A 26,904-nucleotide genomic window follows, 5' to 3' on the forward strand; every position below is an offset into this window, starting at 1 on the left:
GCTACTGCGCAAGCGCTGGTATTTTCCAGCGTAGTCTATGCCCCGGAAGTCTTCACATGCAGGACACACTTCCGGGGCATATACCGCGCTGGAAAAGAGAGAGAAATTTCACAACAAATTATATGGAGCAATTTCTCTCCTTACCCTTATGAAAATGCAAAATATGGAGCTTAAATAGATTTATTTGGGAAAAATATGATTTTTTTTTATTTCCATGGCTCTACGTTATAAACTTCTGTGAAGCATCTGTGGGTTCAAGGTGCTCAATACATATCTAGACAAGGTTCATAAGGGGTCTAGTTTCCAAAATGATGTCAATTGTGCGGGGTTTCCACTGGTAAGGCACATCAGGGGCTCTCCAAACGTGACAAGGCGTCCGCTAATTATTCCAGCGTATTTTGCATTAAAAAGTCAAATGGCGCTCCTTTCCTTCCAATCCCTGCCATGTGCCCAAACAGTAGATTCCCCCCCCCCCCCCATATGGGGTTTCGGCATGCTCACGAGAAATTGCACAACAAAATATATCATCCACTTTCTCTTTTTACCCTTGTAAAAGTAAAAAAATTAGGTCGAAAGGAAAATATTTGTGAAAGTAAATGTTTATTTTTTTCTTCCTCATTCCATTAATTCCTGTGAAGCACCTGAAGGGTTAATAAACTTCTTGAATGTGGTTTTGCGCACCTTGAGGGGTGCAGTTTTTAGAATAGTGTCACTTTTGGGTATTTTCTGTCACGTAGACGACTCAAAGTCACTTCAAATGAGAGGTAGACCGTAAAAAATGATTTTGTTGGAATAATGAAAAATCGCTGATCAACTTTTAACCCTTCTAACTTCCTAACCCAAAAAAAAAAATGTATTTCAAAAACTGTGCTGATGTAAAGTAGACATGTGGGAAATGTTATTAACTACTTTGTTTTTGTCCTTTAAATCACAGTTTTGTCACACAAAGCTTAAAAATTGCAAAATGTTCCAATTTTTTTGCCAAAATTCTGACTACTTTCACAAATAAACGCAGAAAAATGAATGAACCTAAAATTTTACCACTAACATGACGTACAATGTCACAAAAAAAAAATTCTCCAAATCAGTGGGAGCCGTTGAAGCGTTCCGATTACTACCACATAAAGTGACACTTGTCAGAACTGTAAGATTTGGCCTGGTCATAAAAGTGAAAACAGGACTAAGGGGCAATATGGAATCAGGCTCTTCAGACGTCCGTTTCACATATGTGTTGGATGTTTTTCACGGATAGGGTATAATGGGTACACTGAGCTGGATTTTACATTTAGAAAGATCCTCACTAGCTGTGTGTCCATGTTTGGAACCCGATCCTGCTCAGCCCTTATTCACACAGGACGTCACTATGATGCATGGTAAGGTTTTAAGATTAGCGGTTAGGACCATCCCGCTGGTGGGATGGCTTCTATGCTTTTTTTTTTTTAATATCAAAAACAGTGTTTATCAAGTCCCTATGTTATATATGCACTATGGCTTTTACCTATAGCAGGGGATTTGTTCCTTTTGTTTCTGTCTTGGGTTATAGTTTTGTAATGGGTACATGTGTGTGTGCTCACATGACATTTTTTCCTCCCCCTTGGACTATTTATCAGAAAAAAAAGTCATGTCCAATTTTAATCCAATTGATGCAATTTGCAACATTTTTCTTTTTCGCACACAAGAAAAAAAAATTCTGGAATATATATATATATATATACATATACATACATACACACACACCATCCTGATGGTAAAGATGGATGAAAAATGGACCCAGCACCTTTTTTTTTTATCACTTTTTTTCCTCATAAATCTGCTGTACGTCTGAATGAGATGTTATTTAAGAGAAAGACAAAATAACTAAGAGACTACACAAGCCGTTCTTTAATCAATGTATTTTCACTCCTCGTCTCCTTTACAAGGCGTTTATGGACAGACTGTACATGGAAAGGCTCTTAGGCGGCTGGAGATCGGAGGATTCATATTATATAAAAGTACAGATATTTACATCATATATACAGCTCTGGCGTAACACGGACCAGACAAGCAAGGACTAACTCTTAAACGACTCTTCTAGCTTCAGCACATCTACAGGTGGGAGTTTTGCAACTTCAAAGAAAACCCTGTAACAATAAGAGAAGAGTCAATAATAAAAACAAGATAAAACAAAAGAACTATGGATGTCAGCATGTAATCACTCAAAAACGACAAAGAATATCAAATGGTGGTGAGGTGGCACCGGGGTCATTGTAGGCTGTAAGCTTTCTTGAAGACATGAGTTTTCAACATCTGTCTGAAAGTTCCGAATGTGGTGGTTAGGGTACAGATTGTTAGAGGTTTGGGGATACTCGGGAGAAATCTTGGAGGCAATTGGGTGAGGAACGTATAACTGTGGAGGAGAAAAGGAGATCCTGGGAGGACCGGAGATTATGTGTGAGAAGACATCAGATTAGTTTGGAGATATACCAAGGAGACAGATTATGGATGGCTTTGTAGGTTAGTGTTAGTAGATCGAACTGGATACATTGGGGGAATTGGGAGCCAATGAAGGGATCTGCAGAGTGGAGAAGCAGAGGCGAGAGGTCGATAAATCGGGCAGGAGAATTAAGGACGGCCTGGAAAGGTGCAAGAGAGTTAGCAGTGAGACCACAGAGGAGGATATTGCAGTAATCGAAATGGAAGATGATGAGGCACTAACATTTTTGTAGATAGAAGTTTGATGAAAGGATGGATTCTGGAAATATTTTTGAATTTGAGGCGACAGGAGCCCTGGATCTGTGCTCTGAAGAACAGGACAGAGTCGTCAATTGTTACAAGGCAGCGGACCTCCGGTATAGGGGAAAGTGTGGTGTCATTTATTGAGATAGATAAATCAAGTGTGTGGGGGCAGGGTTAGGTGAGATGAAGGAAAAATGCGGACAAATGGTTTTGTCCGCATTGAGCTTTAGGAAGTGTGATGAGAAGGAGCATATGACTGATAGACAGTCTGGGATTCTGGACAGCAGAGAGGTGACATCTGGGCCAGAGATGTAGATATGAGTGTTATCAGCGTTTAGGTGGTCCTGGAAGCCATGGGACTTTGAGTTGTCCCAGGCCAAAAAGGTATAGAGAAAAGTACGGGGTCCAAGACAGAGCCTTGAGGGATAGCAAAAGAGAGAGGGCAAGATGAGGCGGTAGTGTGGTAGTAGGAGATGCTAAGAGTTAGAAAGGTATAAAGCAGGGGTGGGCAATTAATTTTCCAGAGGGGCCACATGAGACCATGACTGTTGTGGAGGGCCGAATCAAATAGCTTGAAATTAATTCTATTCAATATTAATTGTATCACTTAATATTGAGCATAATTAAGTATGCCAACAGCCCCTATATATCTTTGAACCCAAGTACAGCCTCTTGTGTATATCGTATGAACCCCCAACAGCCCCTTATATGCAGCATGAGCCTCACACAGCCTCCCCATATACAGAATGAGACACGCACAGCCTTCCCATATGCAGAATGAGCCCCACACAGCCTCCCCATATACAGCATGAGCCCCACACAGCCTCCCCATATAAAGCATGAGCCTCACACAGCCTCCCCATATACCCAATGAGCCCCACAGCCTCCCCATATGCAGCATGAGCCCCACACAGCCTCCCTATATAGTGTGAGCCCCATACAGCTTCCCTATATACAATATGAGCCCCACACAGCCTCCCCATATACAGCATGAGCCCCACACAGCCTCCCTATATACAGTGTGAGCCCCATACAGCTTCCCTATATACAACATGAGCCCCACACAGCCTCCCCATATACAGCATGAGCCATACACAGCCTGCCCCCATACTGCATGAGTCCCACAGTTTCCCCATATACTGCATGAGCTCCACCCAGCCTCCCTATATACTGCATGAGGCCCCTACAACCTCCCCCATATACTGCATGAGCCCCACACAGTGTTGCTATATATTGCAGGAGCCCCACACAGCCTTCCCAAATACTGCATGTCGCCCCCATAGCCTCACCATGTGCAGCATGTCACCCCCATAGCCTCACCGTGTTCAGCATGATACCCTCATAGCCTCCCCGTCTGCAGCAGGATACCCTCATAGCCTCCCCGTGTGCAGCATGATACCCTCATAGCCTCCCCGTGTGCAGCATGTCACCCTCATAGCATCCCCATGTTCTGCACAACAGCCCCATAACCTCCCCATGTGCATCATGTCGCCCCCATAGCCTCCCCATGTGCTGAATGTCACCCCCATAGAATCCCCATGTGCTGCATGACAGCCCCATAGTATCCCCATGTGCTGCACAACACCCCCATAGAATCCCCATGTGCTGCCTGTCACCCCCATAGAATCTCCATGTGCTGCCTGTCGCCCTCCCATAGAATCACAATGTGTTGCATGCCACCCCCATAGCCTCCCCATGTGTTGCATGTCACCCCCATAGCCTCCCCATGTGCTGCCTGTCACCCCATAGCCTCCCCATGTGCTGAATGTCACCCCCATAGCCTCCCCAAGTTCTGCATGTCACCCCCATAGAATCCCCATGTTCTGCACAACAGCCCCATAGAATCCCCCATGTGCTGTCTGTCACCCCCATAGAATCCCCAAGTGTTGTCTGCCACCCCCATAGCCTCCCCATATGCTGCATGTCACCCCCATAGAATCTCCACATTCATACACATGGGGAAAAAAAAAAACCCCCCACCACACACTCACCTCGGTCCTGTTCCCCGGGCTCTGCTTCTGCTCTTCTCTCTGCCGGTACACAGCTGACACAACGCGATGAAATAAAGTCATCGCGTCAGCTGTTTCACACGCTGATTGGTGGAGGAAGTGGCCGGAGGCCCCTCCTCCACTAATGCTGACTGCGCCTAGGGAGACAACGGAGAGAGCCAGCGGGCGGGCATGATGTGGCCCGCAGACCTATGGTGTCCCACCCCACGGCTGTCTAGGTCCGCAAGCTGGACTGAGACAGCAAGAGGGCCGGATGTGGCCCGCAAGCTGCACTTTGTCCAGGTCTGGTATAAAGAGATCCAGGAGAGGGCAAGGTCAGATACTGTGGGATGAGAGGATCTGTAGGAGTCAACTGTGTTGAAGACAGAGGACAGGTCTAGAAGGAGGAGTATAGAGAATTGTCAGTTCGCTTTGGTAGTAAGTCCTTAGTAATTTTGGTCAGGGCACTTTTGGAGGAAAGGTGGGGAAGGAGAGATATGGGGGCGATAGCTGGATGTAGAGGTCAAGGCATATATCTTCAGGATAGGTGTGATAGTGGCAGGTTTGAAAGCACAAGGGAAGGTAGCAGAGGTTAGTAATGGGTTGAAAAGATGGGTTAAGGCTGAGATAAGCATGGTGGTGATGTTGGGCAGGAGGTGGGATGAGGTCAAGTGCACAAGTTGGAAGGTGCGATTTGAGTGAGCTATCCTTCAGCGATGGTGGGGAGGAAGGTTATGGGAGAGGGGCAGTGGCCTTTTATACATAGGGTTGAGGTAGATGGGCAGTAAAGACTTGCCTTGCTTGGTCAATCTTATTTTTGAAATGTGCGGTGAACTCTTCTGCAGAGATGAGCGAGGTAAAAGTGTTGAACAGCAATTTGGGATTGTGGGATAAAGAAGGGACAAGTGTGATGAAGTAGTCCTGTTTAGCAGAGGTGAGTGCCAATATGAATGTCTTCCCATGAGTGTGTTTTCTTTCAGGGCTGATCAGCAACCCTGGACGCTTGCCGAAGATTTTTATTGAGGTTGTTGTGCCAGGGTTGCCTTGTGATTTGTCACACTCTGCCATGCATGAGAGGGGTGACACAGTCAATAGCTGATGCCAGTGTGGCGTTTTAGAAAACGGTGGCACGGTGTCTTAGAGTGAAGATATGGACAGCAGTAGAGTCAGTGTGTGAGGTTTCTGCGGGGGTGTGCTAAGTGCTGGACATGGCTTGCAGGTGAAGAGGACAGGGATGAGAAAGTGAGTAGATGGTGGTGAGATAGGGACAGAGGCGGGTGAAGATAAGGTCTAATGCATGTCCGGCCATGTGGGTAGCTGCAGAGGACCGCTGAATAAAAACAAAAGGATGAAGCAAGGGACAGAAGCTTGGAGGCTGCTGGGTGTCAGTGGGGATGTTAAGTCACTGATGATGATGGTGGGAAGTGGTGAGAAAGTGCAGAAGCCAAGTGACGTGATGAATAAAGGAAGTGGCCGGGCCCAGAGGTCGGTATATGACGGCCACTTGGAGGTTGGAGGGACAGTGGATACGGACAGAGATCACTTCTACGGAAGGAAGAATAGAGGTGGGATTGGGCTGAAAGTGCAGTTATTAGAGAGAAGACCCACTCCTCCACCATGTCTATTGCCAGGGCCACCGTAACACAGCGCCGCGGGGCAGGCAGAGTCAATATATCGGGATTTCTTTACCTGTGTGAGTATTTGCTCCGTACGGCCTTCAACTTTTCATTTGGCTGACACATAATCATAAAGTTCAACCTTTTCACAAGAGGCAACAGATCCAGCGCCCGATATCCGCTGTAATGCTGCAGTGTGGCCGTCTAGGGAGAACGAGGGATGGAGAAAATGTAATGCAAAATATTAATAATCACTGATGTATCCAACTGCACAAAATTAACTCCGTCACCGATGACACTATGTTAGAGATACAAAAAAGCAAACACTATTTCATAGGCAGACAGTTAACTTGGCGGATAGTTGTTTTTTTCTTTCTATAGATAAAGACATGACGTGTCCGCTCCAGTACTGGACCATAAAGGCTCAGATATTTGGCCTTTGAAAGCCGACATCACCAGCTACATTTATAAACCAGGGGCGCACACTGTGCATTCAGGGGGCCGTTCTGTACTGCCCCCCGCCATCTCTGAAGCTTCAGTGATCAGTAGCGATCAAACTCTCACTGTATGGTCACAACTTGACTCCTTTTTCCTGGGGTGTTAAATACGGGAGCAGAGGACCCACTTTGTCTACAATAGCGGAGGTTCCAGAAATGGAATCCCAACCTATTAGACTCTGGTACATATAGTAATGCTGATATATACATCTTATAAGAATGCCCCTTTAAAAAAAAAAAAAAAAAAAAAAAAATGCAGCCATTGAGAGCGATACAATCACAAAATTTGCCACTCGGAAAAATTTTTGCTAAACAAATTGAGAATCGATCTCTCTCGAGTAGTTTGACAATGAATAGCTTCATTCAACCACTAACCATGAGTATCATTCATATTCTCTGAAAAAAGGCCAAGAAAGCAAAAATTCTGCGGGGGTATGTAAACTTTTGAGCACGAATGCGTGTGTGTGCGCATGTTTGCGCCTATATATGTGTACAGTGCCTTGCGAAAGTATTCGGCCGCCTGGAACTTTTCAACCTTTTCCCACATATCATGCTTCAAAACATAAAGATACCAAATGTAAATTTTTGGTGAAGAATCAACAACAAGTGGGACACAATTGTGAAGTTGAACAAAATTTATTGGTTATTTTAAATCTTTGTGGAAATTCAAAAACTGAAAAGTGGGGCGTGCAATATTATTTGGCCCCTTTACTTTCAGTGCAGCAAACTCACTCCAGAAGTTCATTGTGGATCTGTGAATGATCCAATGTTGTCCTAAATGACTAATGAGGATAAATATAATCCACCTGTGTAATCAAGTCTCTGTATAAATGCACCTGCTCTGTGATAGTCTCAGGGTTCTGTTTGATGCACAGAGAGCATCATGAAGACCAAGGAACACAATAGGCAGGTCCGTGATACTGTTGTGGAGAAGTTTAAAGCCGGATTTGGATACAAAATGATTTCCAAAACTTTAAACATCCCAAGGAGCACTGTGCAAGTGATCATATTGAAATGGAAGGAGTATCATACCACTGCAAATCTACCAAGACCCGGCTGTCCCTCTAAACTTTCATCTCAAACAAGGAGAAGACTGATCAGAAATGCAGCCAAGAGGCCCATGATCACTCTGGATGAACTGCAGAGATCTACAGCTGAGGTGGGACAGTCTGTCCATAGGACAATAATCAGTCGTACACTGCACAAATCTGGCCTTTATGGAAGAGTGGCAAGAAGAAAGCCATTTCTCTAAGATATCCATAAAAAGTGTTATTTAAAGTTTGCAACAAGCCACCTGGGAGACACACCAAACATGTGGAAGAAGGTGCTCTGGTCAGATGAAACCAAAATTGTACTTTTTGGCAACAATGCCAAATGATATGTTTGGCGTAAAGCAGGGCTGTGGAGTCGGAGTCGGTATAAAATGGACCGATTCCTAAAATATATAATAAATTGGGTACAGTAGTTCAATACAGAATGTGCTGAATATTTTTTCATAGAAATTTGGGAAAGTTATGAAATGTCCTATAAATGGCTGTTCTGTTGCTGATCTAAGGTTACAGTCACACACAGCGTTTTTGCTGCGATTTTGAGGATACGTTTTTCAGCTGCAAAAGCAGATCAGCTTTTTAAAAACCGCATCACCTGAAAGGTTTTTGAGCTCATAATGTTTTCAATAGGAAAAGCAGAGTAGAAATCTGCTCTATATATCCATTTATCCATATCTGTCTATCCATACTTTATCTGTACCAAAAAGAATGAAAGCCGGGTAGCACACAGACTAAGGGCCCCGTTACACATAACGATGTCCCAGCGATCCCAGCAACGATCCAACGTGGATGGGATCGCTGGGACAGTTAGACAGATTCACCAGCGATCAGGACCAGCGAGTAAGCTGGTATCTAGGGTAAACATCGGGTAACTAAGAGACACGCGACTCTTGGACATGTCGCTGAGACATGTCACACACAGCGATATCGCTGTTGTGTCACAAAATCAGCGATCTCGCTGTGTGTGATGGGGCTTTAACACTCTTTATTTTTTTACCACCAGTCAGGTACACCTCATAGCTGCCCAAAAGGACGCCCAGGACAGGCATTGCTCGTCTTCAGTAACACATCAACATCAATTGATAGTTGGAATAAATTGACTGCATTCATCACATCTTCTTAAGGCGCAGGCTTTATTTTCAAGTGTAGGGGTGTGCAGTATGAGGTTCTGCAGCAGCTGAGGTGTGCAGTATGAGGTTCTGCCCCCCACCCCTAGTTTTCATCCTGGCTAAAACAGTTTCTTATAGATATGGCGAACCCTCAGGTAACCCTAAATGAAGGTCAATGGACACAGGTGGCTGAATTGAAGGAATTACTCAATCACCCATTTACCGTGACTAAAAAATTACAAGCTGAGGATTTAACTCCTGGCATTTTCATAAGGGAGTGGAAGAACTTGCCATTTTGCCTGTCCCAAAGAGGATGTTTAATCCCAGATAGCATTTCTGCTTCAATGAATCGGAGAGAGACACAGCTATTGGAAAATAAAATTTTTCTGGCAGCTCCTATAGCAAGCAGATTGACCATATTTCAGCAAAATATTTCACTTGCTCTCAAAGAAATAGAAAAATTCAACCGTTCATCAAATGTGACTGTGCATGAGGCAATTCCTTTATACCTGGAAATTGTTAGAGATGCTGCCCATGTGGTTACGGCTTTGCCTCCAACCCAAGTTAGTGTAGAGAGGTTGTTCTCCAGCCTTAAAATTATTAGGTCAGATGTGAGGTCATCTATGAAGGAGGATCTGATGGAGGCAATTCTATTTCTTAGAACAAATTCATAGACTGCACAAATGTTTAGTATGTTTTTGTTGAAAACTGTTTTTTGACACTTACATAGTTTATTACATAGTGCTATATATATATATATATTTGATATTGCATAGTGTATTACATATTTACAATTTTTACAGTATTTTGTGTTCTAAAGTTGTATTCCAATAAATATATATATTATGTTCTATCTAAATATCTTGATCATTGTATCATAAAAATGATTAAGTGTCTGATGTTCACATTGTACTACTGTACAATACATTTTTCACTTAAATATAAGCAATATATGTGGGAGTCGGAGAGTCGGTGTAAGGGAAATTGAGGAGTCGGAGTCGCAGGTTTGGCTTGCCGACTCCACAGCCCTGGCGTAAAGGCAACACAGCTCATCACCCTGAACACACCATCCCCACTGTCAAACATGGTGGTGGAAGCATCATGGTTTGGGCCTGCTTTTCCTCAGCAGTGACAGGGAAGATGGTTAAAATTGATGGGAAGACGGATGGAGCCAAATACATGACCATTCTTGAAGAAAACCTGTTGGAGTCTGGAAAAGACCTGAGACTGGGATGAAGATTTGTCTTCCAACAAGACAATGATCCCAAACATAAAGCAAAATCTACAGTGGAATGGTTCACAAATAAACGTATCCAGGTGTAAGAATGGCCAAGTCAAAGTCCAGACCTGAATCCAATCGAGAATCTGTGGAAAGAGCTGAAAACTGTTCACAAACGATCTCCATCAAACCTCACTGAGCTCGAGCTGTTTGCCAAGGAAGAATGGGCAAGAATTTCAGTATCTCGATGTATAAAACTGATAGAGACATACCCCAAGCGACTTGCAGCTGTACTGGCAGCAAAAGGTGGCGCAACAAAGTATTAAGTTAAAGGGGCCGAATAATATTGCACGCCCCACTTTTCAGTTTTTGCATTTCCACAAAAATTTAAAATAACCAATAAATTTCGTTTAACTTCGCAATTGTGTCCCACTTGTTGATTCTTCACCAAAAATTTACATTTGGTATCTTTATGTTTGAAGCAAGATATGTGGGAAAAGGTTGAGAAGTTCCAGGGGGCCGAATACTTTCGCAATGCATTGTGTGTGTGTGTAATATTATATATATATATGTGTGTAAGGTAGCGCTGTCATTCAAGGTTGGGGGGACGCTCGCTTGGCAGCCAAATAATCACGTCCGGCGCGGGTTTTCCATAAAACAATAACAATCCATGCGGTTTATTCAGGCATCATAAACCCATAGCAGCAACATAAACTTCATATAATCAGCATAGCGTTCATGAGAGAGCTTCCCTCTGTTAAGCCTGTGGTCACACAGGTTACGCAATGTCCAGTACTCAGGCTCTTCAGCCTCACAGATATCCCACCCCGTCAGGGTTACCTCATGGCTGCTTCAGCTCACTGCAGACGTTCATTCCCTCTCCCTGGGAACTGTCAGACGCTTGCAGCCATTACTCACAGCATTCACGTGCTGTCAGGCAGGAAACCCCATCTCCCAGCAGGACCTTCCACAACAGACCAACTGGGTCCAAGCATTCACTCCATGTGACCTACCCTGGCCACCTTATATGGTCTGTAGCCATGCCCATCGGGTCACAAGGCTATGACCTCATCACAGGTCCTTCACACTCACAGTCTTTTACTACCAGCGTTTTCAGACACACCCCGGGTTGATTTGTAGGTAGCTGGTCCTGCCCGTCTCTCCAGCTACCTGAAGACTTCCCTAAGACATTGACACGGAACCTCAGCAGTATCACTGCTGATCAACACATACACAAGTCTTCATCTCAAGGCCACCCACCTTGAGATACATTACGATCATTCAGCATCCTACTCCTATCAGGACACTGGAAATGGTTATACACCTGTCATGGACCACCCATACAGTGCCCCCTAGCGGACACAGTGGTCACTACACCACATACCTCCCCCCTCTGTTCAAACTTGTGGGGTTGAACACACAATATTACCCCGGGATCTCGAGACCGGGCACTCATTACACCTTGCCCCACAGGTCGAGAGAACCGTCTCCGTCTGTCATCCGGCCTCATCTCTACGTTAGGCCTCCCCCGCCCCCAGCGGTCAGAATATCGGCCCTGATCTTTGGCCCTCCAGTCACAGTCTGTCTGCATCATCAGACACTGTTTAGTCACCATACTCCTTTCTCTCACTGACCGGCTCTCCCGGTTGGTGCAGTCATAAGTCTTAATCAAGCCTACTGTCTGGCCTGAGTCTGACCCATTCAACGTCTCACAGGAACGAAGGTCTCTCAGCCTCGTACGACCAGTCGAACTGCCACTTGCTGACATTCTTCGGCCACCTGCCATGTCACTACTTGGAGAAACCTTTCGGGTCCTTACATCTTGGGTTGAAGGCGATCGCCACCTGGTGTTCCGTACCTCTTTATTGATCCGCAGACGGTCCAGCCTCAACTGCTCAATCTCTTGCAGATACACCAAGAGCATCCAAAAATTTCTCAGGCTTTCCACGGAGCCAACCACCATGATGGGAATCCTACCCTCTTCCCTGGATAGGTCATCAGGAGGGATCCTCACCCTCACCACACCGGAGATATTTACAAGGTCAGACTTTTGGGTACCAGAATTACATCTTTCCGCAACCAAGCCGATCCATAGCCTCCCTTGCTAACTCTAGGTGTCGAGCAGCTTTCGTATTACTCCGCCTGACCAGCTGTTAGAGGTGGAGACATTGCAAATGCATCTCTTTTAGGACAGCTACCCAGTTTGCTGTATCTTCTCTGGGTGATATCACCAACTGCCGAGTCTCAGGCACCCAGTGCACCTTACACGCTTTGACCGCCTCCTTAAAAGCCTCATGCACACCTTCCTCAGTACAGGCTTCTTGCATGTCTTCGGGTACCTCGATTACAGATTTGAAAGTCGTGGTCTTGCTCTCTTCCTGGACAGAAGGCTCTGGCTCTACCACGGACACATCCCTTACTACAGTTGACCCAACCAGATGACTGTCTTCTTCAGCTCTTTGCTCACCAACTTCACAAGATTTTATCTCTTCACGAACCTTTGCCAAGATGGGTACAGGCAGTTCCGTCTTATTATCAGTCAGGCCCGGCCGCTGTAAATCTTCATCCAAGCTCTTCTCCCACAGAAGACCTTTTACTACTCCTCTGAGTTTTTCCATCTCTTCCCTAAGGGTCTTGTTCACACTTTGCCAGGTTGACAGGTGACCTGAGCTGCAAGACTTCTTTCTCGAACCCCTCCACCCTGTGCTCAGCCATTTGTCTCAGGACCCTCTCTCGTTTGAGATGTTCTTCCACTGTCTCTTTTATTAACTGTATCTCATGATCTTGTTCTCTTTTGGCCAGCACCTGTCGCACCACTACCTCTTTAATTATATTGTCAAAGGGTACCACTGGGTCATTGCCTTAAAAGGTTGTGCAACAAAATATTAAGTTACGGGTACTATCATTTGTGTCCAGGCCTATTTCATGAGGTTTTGTTTTTTTTTATAATTCTGTGGAAGCATGGTTGAAAAGCAATGTCTGACTTTCATTTGTTCATTTTCATAGGTTTTAGATTTATTACTTTTGTCAGATTCAAGTTATTTCTGTGACCATTGTGGGTTTTTCTGTCATTAAACGAGGGGTACCAACAATTTTGACCACGTGTGTATATACCGTATTTTTCGGATTATAAGACGCACTTCCCCCCCCCCAAATTTGGGGGGAAAATGGAGGGTGTGTTTTATAATGCGGACATACCTTACCGGTACTGTTGCTGCAGGCTGGGATGAGGGGGTTCCTCTGCCGACATTTTGTGAAAGGCCAGAAACACCCCAGCAGTTCCATGGTTTCCTATGAGGTGGACTCCGGGAAAATGGCCGCTGGGGGCGGCGCATGCGCAGATTGAGATCTCGGCACCAAGATCTCCCATCTGCACATGCGCAGCCCCGGCGGCCATTTTCACGGAGTCTGCTGCATAGGAAACCATGGAACTGCGTGGGGTTCTGGTCTTTCACGAAATGACGGCAAAGGCCCCGCAGCTAGGGAGACACCCGCAGCGCCGGTCACCCACAGCAACGCGCTGCACATCGAAACGCCTCATCCCAGCCTGCGGCCTGCAACATCACCCTACTCTTGCCTCTTCCAGCAGCGACCCCGCTTCATTGCAGCCACTACCCCCGGTAAGCAATAAGACACATGGATTATAAGACGCACCAACATTTTATCAAATTTTTTTTCCCCTGTTATTCTCCTCAAAATTTGGGGTGCGTCTTACACATACCGCATTTTTCGGATTATATATGTGTGTGTGCGTGTGGCTTATACATGAGTCACTGTCCTAGAAATATGGTGGGGGAAGGGGAGCGGCAGGTAACAGGGGCAGGAGCTGGCGGCTGCTGCTGTAACTGTGCCACTGCTAAAGAGAAATTAATATTCACTGCAATGACTATTCATTTCTCTTATAGCGCGCATAGTTACAACCGCAGGCTTCCAGCACACATCCTACTTACCTTCCCTGCACGCCCTCGCTGCATCTCGTTCCAGTAGCTCTTCAGGCCGAGCGATCACATGTCCCTGCTCATTAAGGTAATTAATATTCACACCTTTCCACTCCCATACTCGGAGTGAATATTCATTACCTTCATGAGTGGAGCCACGTGATCGCTCGGCTGGAAGGGCCGCTGGCACCGGAACAAGATGCAGCGAAGGTGCACAGGGAAGGTAAGTAGGGTGTGAGCATGTGTCTTTTTTTTCTTCTTTTTTTTTTATAGGAACTATGCATACAAAGAGAGAGATTGAGAGCCTTGCATACAACGGCAGGGATGGGGAGCCATGCATATTGTACACTTATTAGGCTGTATGTTGTATTTTAAATACAGTGTTTTATCAGCAGGAGATTATCACTGCTGGACTAGGTCTCACTTGCATGGCAGTCAGGCTGATCTGTGTAACTCCGCCCCCACCACTGATTGGTAGCTTGCTCACAATACATCAGTGGTGTGGGCAGGGTTATACAGAACTCAGCATTCTGAGGACTGGTACATCTACAGCAGAGGAAACAAGGATTATACCAAAACTGCAGCAAACAGCCCAGTAAGTAACATCGCTGGAATCAGAATCTCTGCCTCTACATCATGCTGTTCTCAGATTACATAGCAAGAACTCAGCATAGCACTCACCCATCCACCCAGGTCTTTCATCTTCAGAGCGAGGAGTAAGCAGCTTGCTGCCATCTTGGAGGCGCTTTCTTGTACAAACTCATAGTTCTGGAGGGTGAGCTCACATATGTATCGGGCAAGTGTAAGGGTCTCCATACTCGCGTGGACACACTGCAAAAGACAACATGTCTAACAGCACGAGAACCTCTCCATCTTCTTACAAGCAGCAATGAACAGTGAAAGTCAAAAAGGGACAACTCAACAATAAAAGTTATTTTTATACATTTACATTAAGAAGTAATAGCAAACAACAAATGCAGAAACTATTAAATACCTAAAAATGTTTTATGCTCAGTCCTGAATCCAAACCTTTTACAATAATGCCGGGCTCACACCTCCGCTTGTTTTGTTCTATGTAAAGAACGGTCATTGTGCTGGACTCAGTTTCAATCCGTGTGTTTTTAATGCTTGTTGAATCCAGCTTTTCTACTTTGAGAAATCTTGTAATTTTCATACTGGCAACTAAGGCTTTTATTACTCTAGCTTCCTGTTTAAGGAAACACCACATGTACATAGCCAGAATGGTCAGACCAGAACCCTATCTTTTGTATTGAAGTATCTAATGAGCATGAACAATAGTCATTGTGAAGGGAGGAGGAGCAGGTCAGCTGTGACATCACCTATTGCGAATGATGGATCCTGTGCTGTCAGCTGTGTATAGAGGCGGCGTTACCTGTCATTGTAATCCTGCCTCTGATTATAAGAGAACGATGAAAACTCTTCCTGAATGTACAGGAAGTAGAAAAAAAAAAGAAAAATAATATATATATATATATATATATATATATATCACACATACTGTATGTATATACATACACAAACACACGTCACACAAATACCTGATTTAATCAGTCATTTTCTGATATTGCCTTTATAGTAAAAAAAAAAAAAAAAAAGTAGGACAGGTCTCTGGCTTTTTATTTTGAGGAAAGTGAGGGGAGGTGCAATCAATTTTTGGCTACTTCTTTCTTTTTGGCTACTTCTCTGGTGATGTAGTAACACGGACGCCACTCACAATGATAATTACCTTTCCAAAACGCCGCAGAAAGCGATAAGGCACGGGGATGTTTATGTCAAAGTTTAGCTTGTGTAAGACATCTATCTCCATTGCGATAAGTTCCTCTCTTTTGTACGCATCATCACAGATATAAAGGAAATCATCCAAACATGGCGGGCAACGTTCCTGGATTAAACACAAAAAAAAAAACAAAAAAAAAAACTTATAAGACAGGAGGACTCAGCAACGTATGCACTGCTCTGCGCAGCAAGAAGACTAAGTCTGGAGTCACACTGCCATAATTCTCGTGCGAGAATCGCATCGTAAAACTTGCCCTGGCCGGCACCTCTCCTGACCTGAGCTTGACAGCTGCATAGTAATCAATTATGCTGTCATGCTCAGGTCAAGAGAGGTGCCGGCCAGTCTGTGAAGTGCAATGCGATTATCGCACGAGAAATATGGCAGTGTGACTCCAGCCTAAGGGTGAGTGCAGACGACTTTTTGGCCCTGCGGATTTTTCCGCGCAGAATGGAAGAAATCCGCAGGTCAAATGACCTGCATTTTTCCTGCGGATTTCTTCCATTTTTCATGTGGTTTTTGTGCGGTTTTCCCCCTGCGGATTTGGTGACAGGGGAGATGGAAAACCGCACAAAAGAAGTAACATGCTGCGGATTTTGTACCGCGGGAAAACCGCGCGGAAAAATCCGCAGCATCTGCACAGCGGTTTTTTTTTAGATTGATTTTAAGGCTACTGCACATCACAATGCAGAAATGCAACGTTTCTGCGCGGTAAAATCCGCTGCAAATCTGCATAGTGTGCACACAGCCTAAGTCTTACAGACAACCAGGCCCAGTTGCAAAGGAATTTCTAAAACTTACAATGTAACAATAATAAGTTGCAAAATGGAGAACATCCCTCTTCAGAAGCTGGATACCTTTTTAAAATCCCCGAGATCCCCCAATTCTGCCGCTCTTTTCGGTTTTTGGCTGCGCCTCTCCGTTTCAAAGATATTCACATTTGCGGTTTTCAGAGTGCAATATCTGAAATCTCTGCTTGTAGTGCAACTGGGTATTTCTTCAGTCTTCTCTGGGTGTGTGTCTTCTCCCTACCAGAGGCTGCAAATCACAGTTCAGCAGCATTTGAGGTTACTACTTTTGCCGAGCTGCTATTGGCACCTTCTAGGAGAGAGTGATGAAGGCACACGTCCCCAAAGAAGACTGCCTGTAGTGCAACTGGGCGTTTCTTCAGAGATTTCACATACTGTTCCAGAAGAAACAAAGGAAAATATCACTGAAATGGAGAGGTGCAGCGCAAAACGGAAAAGAGCAGCAGAATCATGGGAGCTCAGGGATTACTAAAAAATTATATGTAAGCAACAGGTCTCTTTAAGCTTCTTGTCTTGGAAACTAGCATTTTATATAAATATGAGATATTACCTCAAACTTAGAAGCAATCAACACAGCAGTAGATCCAATCAGCTGTAGTTTCTCCCTCATGACAACTTTGACAGCCAAGTAATGGTCCACCAACTTTACTGCCAGGTAAAGGGTCTCATGATTCAGCTCAAAGTTCTCCTGAGAAGACAAGTCAACATACATATCAGAGTGGTGCCAATGACAAATGATTGTCTGCAGAGGTCACATGTGCACAGTTGGATAGGGAAAGAGCAGTCGTGACCACCAGAGAGTTTGAGTGTGTGTGTAGACTTGATAATAACCCTTCAAGGTCTAAACAAGTCTGGTTGTTAAGAGATGGAAAGACGAGAAATCATAAACGTAAGAAACATGAAGGATCAGAAGTGTTTGGTGCCCCACCGGCTTAGACGAAGGCCTGATCTCACCTGCACTTCCACCATCCAGTCCACCAGGATCGATCGCATTTCTTTACTTATATCAGCCTGAGACTCCAAATAATTACAAAGCACAAATTTTTCCTACAAAAAAAAAAAAAAAAAACAAAACCACAAGGTGCCATCATGAAATATTTTGGAGGTAATAAGCGATGTAATTATGAACAGAAGATCACTCCCAGAACTTTCACTTGGAAGACGCACCATCGGTCCCCCATCAATATACACTAAGGCTTCGGCAGCAACAGGCGCCGATGACATGTCACTGCTGTGAAGATTCGTGCGGGGTCGACAGGTGTCGCGTATAAATGACATGAGCATGTGCAGAAGTGCTCATGGATCACGCAACGGGACAGTCATCAGCGCCACTCACTTTGTCAGATACTGTAAATCTATGGTGACCTGAGCGGTGGGGTTTATCTGATAGAAAGTGAGTGGTCATTTATACGTGACATCTGTCGACCCCGAACGAATCTCCACAATGGTGACATGTCATTTGCACCACTCACTTTCTGTCAGATAACCCCCCCCCCCCCCCCGTTCAGGTCACCATATATTTAAGAATAAGGTCTGCAATAGGCTTGTTCTACCGACCGCTTTTCCTCCCTTCATCCCCCATAGACAGTTGGTCAGGCGTGGAGGTCTTCTCATGGGGGGGAGGGGGGCAAGCGGCTCCCAGTCAGCAGCTTATCAATAGGTTTAGCATATTGGATTTCCCGTCTTTTTCCCATGGAGAGGGTGGTAGGTCAGGTAAAATTCGGATGCTACTACTGACAATGATCATCCGAATCAGTGGGTACTAGGCACCACGTACGGACGTGCTCACTGCACCACCACTGCACAAAAGGAGAAGAATTTGATACATTGATATAGGCATAAACCCCCATAAAAGCTTTAAAAGTACCTCTCTCTCCCGCATGTAAGTAAAGATATCCATTGCATACTCAGCAGTGCTAAATGGGTCATCCAACGAGTCCTTATCAATGTCCTCCACATCCGGAGGCAAGAGCTGGGAACACACAGGTGTAGGAGTCAGCCGATGCGGCGGACGAGCCACCGCTATTGGTCACACAACACATGAGGCAGCTCACCTGCTCCACACACGTCTCCTTCTTTACTGAAGGTTTATCTTCTTCATTGCTTATTGTTTCTTCTATTACCACCTCAACAGCGACATCGGAGACGGGAGCCTTCCTCAGTGCCCTTCAGTGGAGCGGAGGGATAAATGATCAATAGCGAAACAACGGCACATTATGGAGGCAAATAACAGCTGGAAACAGGGTGTAGAGCACAAAGAGAGACAAGGGCATAACCTGGGGGCCGGGGCAAAACGTGGCCGCCGAGGTCAGGGGAGTAGCGTGGCAGTCAGGACCAGGGACACAACGTGGCCGCTAGGTCATAATGCTCCCACTGGGGTCAGGGGGAACAACGCAGCTGCCAGGTCGTGATCTTGCCACCGGGGACAGGGGAGAAACATGGCCGCCAGGTTGTATCGTGGCCGCTGGGGTCAGGGGAGCAACGTGGCTGCCAGGTCATAATGTTGCCACCAGGGTCAGGGGAGTAATGTGGCTACCAGGATGTAATGTTGCCACTGGGGTCAGGGGAGTTAAGTGTCCGCCGGGGTTTCACAAACCGAATCTGGAGACAATGCATTAGAGGCTCAGTGAACATTTTTACCAATCATGACAGGAGCCCGGGGGCTGCGCTCATCCCACTGGAACCTATACAGAGCTCATGAATATGGAGGACAACATGGTAGCAAGTTTACTTGTCCCCTAGTAATAATCTCCTGCTGATAAAACTGTGATTTTATCAAAACTACAACAAGCAGCCCAGTAAGTGACACTGGTAGAAACAGGAACCAATCTAAATAGAAGATTTGGATCAGAAACATTCCCCTCCCTGTGTATACCGGAGTGATAGCAGGTGGGGTCTCCCTACAAATGCCCCTAACTGACCTCTTGGTGTTAATTTCATTATTTCTTAGGACGCCGTTGACTGCCGCCACATTCTTCGTTTTCTTCACAGGAGCCTTCTGACCGTCTTTCTTTTTCAGAAGTTGCTGATTTTTATTAGCCTTAAAAGGAAATTAAAAAAAAAGATGGGAAAACTGCAACATTCAATTCCTGGATCCTAAAGTTAAAGGGGTAGTCCACTACTCAGAAAACCCCTTTAATAGTGATACAAGGAGTAATACACGTGCATCACTGCGGTTACAAAATGAAAGCAGTGGGACAACAAACAAGGACCAGCTTTGGACTCCAGCAGTCAGTAAGAATTTCTGATAAAGGAGAAATGTACAATTTTTCTCTATTTCTCCCACTTACTAATAAATGTATAACCACTGCTGGACCACCGCAGACCCAGAGAATCAGGATCCCGCATCCTCACTCGTTTATGCATGCGCACGACCACTCAGCTTAGACCCGAGAGCAATGAATGAGAATGTTACATTGTATCTTTTCCAGTATTTCGGGAGGGTCAGAGGTTTCTCAATGTCAGGGTCATGAGGGCGTGAACTAACAAATAGTCCAGGGTGTACTCACATTGGTGATGTCTCCAAAAGCGGATCTCTTCTTAGCGCCACCCTGTGGGGAAGATGGGGAACGCTTCGTCTGCACACAATCCTCCTGAGCAAAATAAAAATAATAATAATTTAACATTGGCCCATTTTGGGAAATGTATTTGTAATCTCTGCTCTTTAATTAACTAGTAATTACACCTTATTTTATTTCAAGCAATTGCACAAGCAAAGTAGTAGACTATGGTCGGTCTCAGAGAAACCTGCTTCTTTCTCCACTATTCAGCCACTTCTCTCCCTGCACTGACCATTCACTCTCAAAAGCTTCCCAAATCTGTTGACAAATGGCTCTTCAGTGAGGGATCACATTACACCCTCGGCCTAGACAATGCTATGGAGATGGGAGTGGAGAAGAAGCTGGAGGGAGAAGAGGCAGTGATCACAAAATCATATCCTGAAACTAGAAGTTCCCTTTAAAGGGATTGCCCACTTCTTCTAGGACAACCCCTACTTATTCCTCACTTTTGGTGCCGGCACTGTTCCAGCATTCGAGTCCCGGGACTCTCGTGCAGTTGTTTTGTCACCTGTACCCAATTAGCGCTAGCGTCACTGTCCCCGCCTTCGGACATATTGAACATTGACAGGAAACTGGTGCTGCGGCTGCCCTCCAACTTTCTCTTGACGTTCGATTTGTCCAAAGATGGAGACAGTGACGCCAGTGCTGATTGGGCGCAGGACTCACGTGAGCCAACACCGCTGCGACAACTCCAACACTGGGGGTGAGTATAGGTATTTTTACTATAACGGGTCCAAACATGGGGAATGAGGGGACAACCCCATTAGGTAATACACTGATGAGGATACCTTAACAGACTGAGCATTTTCTGCAGCAGCTGGTTTTCCTTGCCGGGAGACTTTGGACAACGTTGGCCGAGTGTGACGATGAGGCAGCATGCTTAGGGGCCTAGAAAAAAATTATATTATTAAATTTGAGAATTTACCAAAGAAATAAAGAAACATTATAAAATAACCCAAGATACAGAAATTACCCTGAACAATTTAAAGGGGTGTAATCCAACCAGAGGGCAAAAAATAAAGTCTGCAGCATAGTGGTGATGCCAGGGATAAGTCACGTGACTGTGCAGGCCACTGACTGACTGCAACGGTCACACAGAACCAGGACCGCTGCGTCTGCACTGGATTACTGGCACAGAAGAATTTATAGCCACAGTAGTAGCTTTTTATGATTTTCTGGGCTGAATAAACCCACCATTATGGAAGTTATTTTATGTATTTATGGAATACAAAGACAAGGTCCCAAGTGCATGCGAGTCCAGATGGCAGCGGACACGGATCGGTCCTGTGTAATGAATCTGCGAACTGAGCGCAACGTCTATGAAGGAGTAACAAGAGACTGAGCCAGCAGCGAAGAATTGGCCGGACATATTCAGGCCCATTGACGGTCACCGATAAAGTGGGTACGCAAAGTACTCAGACCCCTTTAGATTTTTCACTTTGTTTCAATGCAGCCATTTGGTAAATTCAAAAAGTTCACTTTTTTCTCATTAATGTACACTCTGCACCCCATTTTGACTGAAAAAAAACAGAACTGTAGAAATTTTTGCAAATTTATTGAAAAAGAAAAACTGAAATATCACATGGTCATAAGTATTCAGACTCTTTGCTCAGACCCTCAATATTTATGTCACATGCTGTCCATTTCCTTGTGATCCTCCTTGAGATGGTTCTACTCCTTCATTGGAGTCCAGCTGTGTTTAATTAATCTGATAGGACTTGATTTGTAAAGGCACACACCTGTCTATGTAAATCCCCCGTTACACACTGCGATATCGCTATATGTGATACTTACCTGCCCCCCGCTGTCTGCACTGATCGCGCGAGAAGCTCCTGGACCATTTCTCGTCATCAGCTTCCTGCTGGGGCTTCCTGCTGTGACGACGAGCGACGCGTGGAGCCGGGCGGGAGGACGCAGGATCACCGCGTCTGACAGGTAAGTAGCGATCCCCGTCCCCTGCGATGTCGCTGGTGAGATCTGCCTGTGTGGCAGCTCACTAGTGACCACTTAGCGATGCACCAGCGATCCTGACCGTGTCATATCACTGGTCGGGATCGCTGGTCGGGATCGCTGGTGCATCGCTAGGTGTAACGGTACCCTAAGGCACATGCTGTCCATTTCCTTGTGATCCTCCTTGAGATGGTTCTACTCCATTGGAGTCCAGCTGTGTTTAATTAAACTGATAGGACTTGACTTGTAAAGGCACACACCTGTCTACATAAGGCTAGTTTCACACTAGCGCTTTTGAACGCAGCGACGGCTAGCGCACAGCCGCCGCTAAGCCCCGCCTCCGCCGGCAGCTCCGCCTACCGGCGCATGACGTTGCATGCGTCCCCTATCTTTATCACTGGGGGCGCAGGCCGTGCGCAATATGCGTTTGGCGGCGCATGCGCCCTTTTGACGGTGCGCCGAGTGCAACCAAACTGCAGCAGGTTGCGTTTGGCGCACCGTCAAAAGGACGCATGCGCCGCCAAACGCATATTGCGCACGGCCTGCGCCCCCAGTGATAAAGATAGGGGACGCAGGACGCATGTAGCGTCATGCGCCGGTAGGCGGAGCTACCGGCGGAGGCGCGGCAGGGGGGAGGGGCTTAGCGGCGGCCGTCGCTGCGTTCAAAAGCGCTAGTGTGACAGACCAAATGAGAATCATGAGGTCAAAGGAACTGGCCAAGGAGCTCAGAGACAGAATTGTGGCAAAGCACAGATCTGGCCAAGGTTACAAAAGAATTTCTGCAGTACTCAAAGTTCCTAAAGGGCCTGTCACACTAAGCGATATCGCTATAACTTGTGATGTTATAGCGATACTGCTAGCGATATCGCTGTGTCTGATACTTACCTTCGACCGGCTCTCCTGCTGGTTATCGCTGATCGCGCGAGAACGTCCAGGACTGTTTCACGTCGTCAGCTTCCTGTGGCGCTGACGAGCGTGGAGGCGGGTGGGAGGACGTCAGGATCGCCTCGTCTGACAGGTAAGTAGCGATCCCCAACCCCTGCGATGTCGCTGGTGAGATCTGCCTGTGTGGCAGCTCACTAGCGACCACTTAGCGATGTACCAGCGATCCTGACCGCGTCATATTGCTGGTCGGGATCGCTGGTGCATTGCTAAGTGTGACAGTACCTTAAGAGCACAGTGGCCTCCATAATCCTTAAATTGAAGAAGTTTGGGACCACCAGACGTCCTCTTAGACCTGGCCGTCCAGCCAAACTGAGCAATTGTGGGAGAAGTGCCTTGGTGAGAGAGGTAAAGAAGAAACCCAAGATCACTGTGGCTGAGCTCAACAGATGCAGTAGGGAGATGGGAGAAAGATCCACAAAGTCAACTATCATTGCAGTCCTCCACCAGTTGGGCCTTTATGGCAGAGTGGCCTGACGGAAGCATCTCCTTAGTGCAAGACATATGAAAGCCCGCATAGTTTGCTAAAAAACACATGAAGGACTCCCAGACTATGAAAAATAAGATTCTCTGCTCTGATAAGACGAAGATAGAACATTTTGGTGATAATTCTAAGCGGTATGTGTGGAGAAAACCAGGCACTGTTCATCACCTGCCCAATATAATGCCAAGAGTAAAACATGGTGGTGACAGCAACATGCTATGGGGTGTTTTTCAGCTGCAGGGACAGGAAGACTGGTTGCAATTGAAGGAAACATGAATGCGGCCAAGTACAGAGATATCCTGGATGAAAACCTCTTCCAGAGTGCTCTGGACCTCAGACTTGGCCGAAGGTTCACCTTCCAACAAGACAATGACCTTAAGCACACAGCTAAAATAACAAAGGAGTGGCTTCAGAACAACTCTGTGACCATTCTTGACTGGCCCAGCCAGACCCCTGACCTAATCTCAATTGAGCATCTCTGGAGAGACCTGAAAATGGCTGTCCACCAACATTCACCATCCAACCTGATGGAACTGGAGAGGATCTGCAAGGAAGAATGGCAGAGGATCCCCAAATCAAGGTGTGAAAAACTTGTTGCATCATTCCCAAGAAGACTCCTGACTGTACTAGCTCAAAAGGTGCTTCTACTCAATACTGAGCAAAGGGGCTGAATACTTATGACCATGTGTTATTTCAGTTTTTCTTTGTTAATAAATTTGCAAAAAATTTCTACATTTCTGTTTTCAGTCAAGATGAGGTGCAGTGTGTACATTAATGAGAAAAAAGAACTTTTTTGAATTCATCAAATGGCTGCAATGAAACAAACAGTCAAAAATGTAAAGGGTTCTGAATACTTTCCGTACCCACTGTATGTGTGTATCACTATGTACATAGATGAGAGAACTAGACAGACGGGGGATCATCAGGCCCAATTCCTGGAGGTTCATGAGAAACGTCACGCGAATTGGTCAGTGTAATGGAATCGTAGTATTACCGGCAAACCAACGGGCCATCCATGTGATACCTCTAAGAGGGTTTGCCAGAAAGCTCTGACCAATGGAGTCTCATACTCTGTTGCTACTAACCATGCACGCTGTACGGGGACAGGACCATCTGGGTCCCCATACAGGTTTTGTTGGTCCATGTGGTCTTTTCAGTAAACAAGTACCGATCAATAGTTATAGACAGCTCTAGTTAGCGATGACCGGTCACTTGCAAAACAAAATAGATTTCAATACCCTGTAACAATCCCTGAGCCCCCCTGATTCTGCCGCTGTTTAACACTTTGTGCTGCATCGCTCCATCGCAGAGATATTCACATTTCTTTCTTCTGGAGCAGTATGTGACTTATGATGGGCGAGCATTAAAATGCTCGGGTGCTCGTTGTTCGGGTCGAGCAAATTGGAATACTCGGGTACTTGGACAGAACAACGAGCCCAAGGTAAGTCTATGGGAGACCCGCTGATATGGCCGGGCTCGGCTGACAGACGCATGTGCGTGGGGGTCCGGACAGATGACGTCAGGGGGAGACAAGGATTCAGCATGTCGGATTCTGGATGGCAGATCCCTTTGTTCCCCCTGCAGAGAGAAGAGCAGCGCTCCTCCCAGAGATCCTGTGTACGGGAGACGCTCAGCTGACAGCGAGCCATTGTGTGAGGGGGGCTCATGGGTACAAACCCTGGGGGCATCAGAGCTCCGCACAGGGTATTGCTGAGTGATGGTGAGGAATCCGGAGCAGAAAGTCACATGATCGTCTGCAGTGGGCACACGGATCAGATCTCCACTGCAGGCTGTCCATCACAAGACGTGCTTGAGCTCCGCAGTCCCACGCGAGGACGCGCACGAGCTCCGCAGTCCCACGCGAGGACGCCCACGAGCTCCGCAGTCCCACGCGAGGACGCCCACGAGCTCCGCAGTCCCACGCGAGGACGCCCACGAGCTCCGCAGTCCCACGCGAGGACGCCCACGAGCTCCGCAGTCCCACGCGAGGACGCCCACGAGCTCCGCAGTCCCACGCGAGGACGCCCACGAGCTCCGCAGTCCCACGCGAGGACGCCCACGAGCTCCGCAGTCCCACGCGAGGACGCCCACGAGCTCCGCAGTCCCACGGGAGGACGCCCACGAGCTCCGCAGTCCCACGGAAGGACGCCCACGAGCTCCGCAGTCCCACGGAAGGACGCACACGAGCTCCGCAGTCCCACGGAAGGACGCACACGAGCTCCGCAGTCCCACGTAAGGACGCACACGAGCTCCGCAGTCCCAAGTAAGGACGCACACGAGCTCCGCTCCTACCTCCTCCGTCCGCCGATGATCACGTCTTTGTCAGTGCTGGTTCCCGGGACCACCGTCTTAGTCCAGCTCGTGCACTGCGCTCCCCCAGACACCGGTCTCCGCTCAGCACTGACTCCGCCGCCCCCGATCAGTCCCCCCCACACAAGCCTCAGATAACACAACACATTATACACACACACACGTTTGAATCTCGCGGACACGCCTACTTTCAATTCCCATTGGCTGTCGCTCTGCCAATAAAATTGCTGCATTCAACTATTGTCATAGCGACGCAGAGCTTTCAGAAATTCGAAAGTGAGAGCCAATCAGAGGGGGTGGGCGGTGACATTCCAGGAAAAGGGGGCGTGTAACAAAAAAGCTGCACTACGTGGGCGTGGTTAATTGTTTAAATGGCTTTACGTTAACCGAAAAGGGAGGAGCTGTAAAGCCGAGCAGTCAGCAGTGCGCTTTACGGTAAAACACAGCGGAAAAAGCGCTAGGCTAGGCTGCAGACTGATTGCGTCTAGACAGGAGGTGTCCTGACCTGTACCAGCAGCTGCAATGTACACGGCTGATGGTGAGGTGACTGCAGGAAGAAACTTTTTCTTTTCTGTTTTTTGTACGTTTAACAACAAACAATAATCATCCCAATAATTACATACAATGCAGCGAGGCGCCCTGATGTGAATACACTAAAAAATTGCTACAAAATTATAAAACTGGTACAAAAATGGGCATCAAAGTGGGCACTGAAGGTTGTTAATGAAGGGTTAAATGACTTTGGGCCACTGATATCTCTAAGGCTACTTTCACACATCAGGTTTTCGGCGTCAGGCGCGATCCGGCGTCGTGCCGGAATGCGGATCCGGCAAATGTTTTGTAAAACCTGATGTGCCGGATCCGGTTTTCTGCCGGATCCGTCTTGTTCTTGACAGACAAAACCGGATCCGTCTCATCCGGTT

The 26,904-nt window shown here is 46.5% G+C and overlaps 1 protein-coding gene across 1 annotated transcript; it reads right to left on the reverse strand.

The window, feature by feature from the left end:
- Positions 1-1,858: 1,858 nt before the first annotated feature.
- On the reverse strand, positions 1,859-26,242 carry CCNB3 (cyclin B3). The gene is made up of 12 exons (XM_073573096.1): positions 25,964-26,242; positions 21,084-21,183; positions 20,245-20,328; positions 19,657-19,775; positions 18,790-18,901; positions 18,603-18,707; positions 17,690-17,782; positions 17,286-17,423; positions 15,879-16,034; positions 14,813-14,962; positions 6,393-6,523; positions 1,859-2,120 (listed from the first exon to the last, which is right to left on the reverse strand). The coding sequence occupies exons 1-12, from the start codon at positions 26,212-26,214 to the stop codon at positions 2,051-2,053; spliced, it is 1,509 nt and encodes a 502-aa protein (XP_073429197.1). The 5' UTR covers positions 26,215-26,242; the 3' UTR covers positions 1,859-2,050.
- Positions 26,243-26,904: the final 662 nt, after the last annotated feature.

The sequence above is a fragment of the Dendrobates tinctorius genome, unplaced genomic scaffold (assembly GCF_039654945.1).
Source record: "Dendrobates tinctorius isolate UK_male_01 unplaced genomic scaffold, ASM3965494v1 ptg000034l, whole genome shotgun sequence".
Taxonomy (NCBI): Eukaryota; Metazoa; Chordata; class Amphibia; order Anura; family Dendrobatidae; genus Dendrobates; species Dendrobates tinctorius.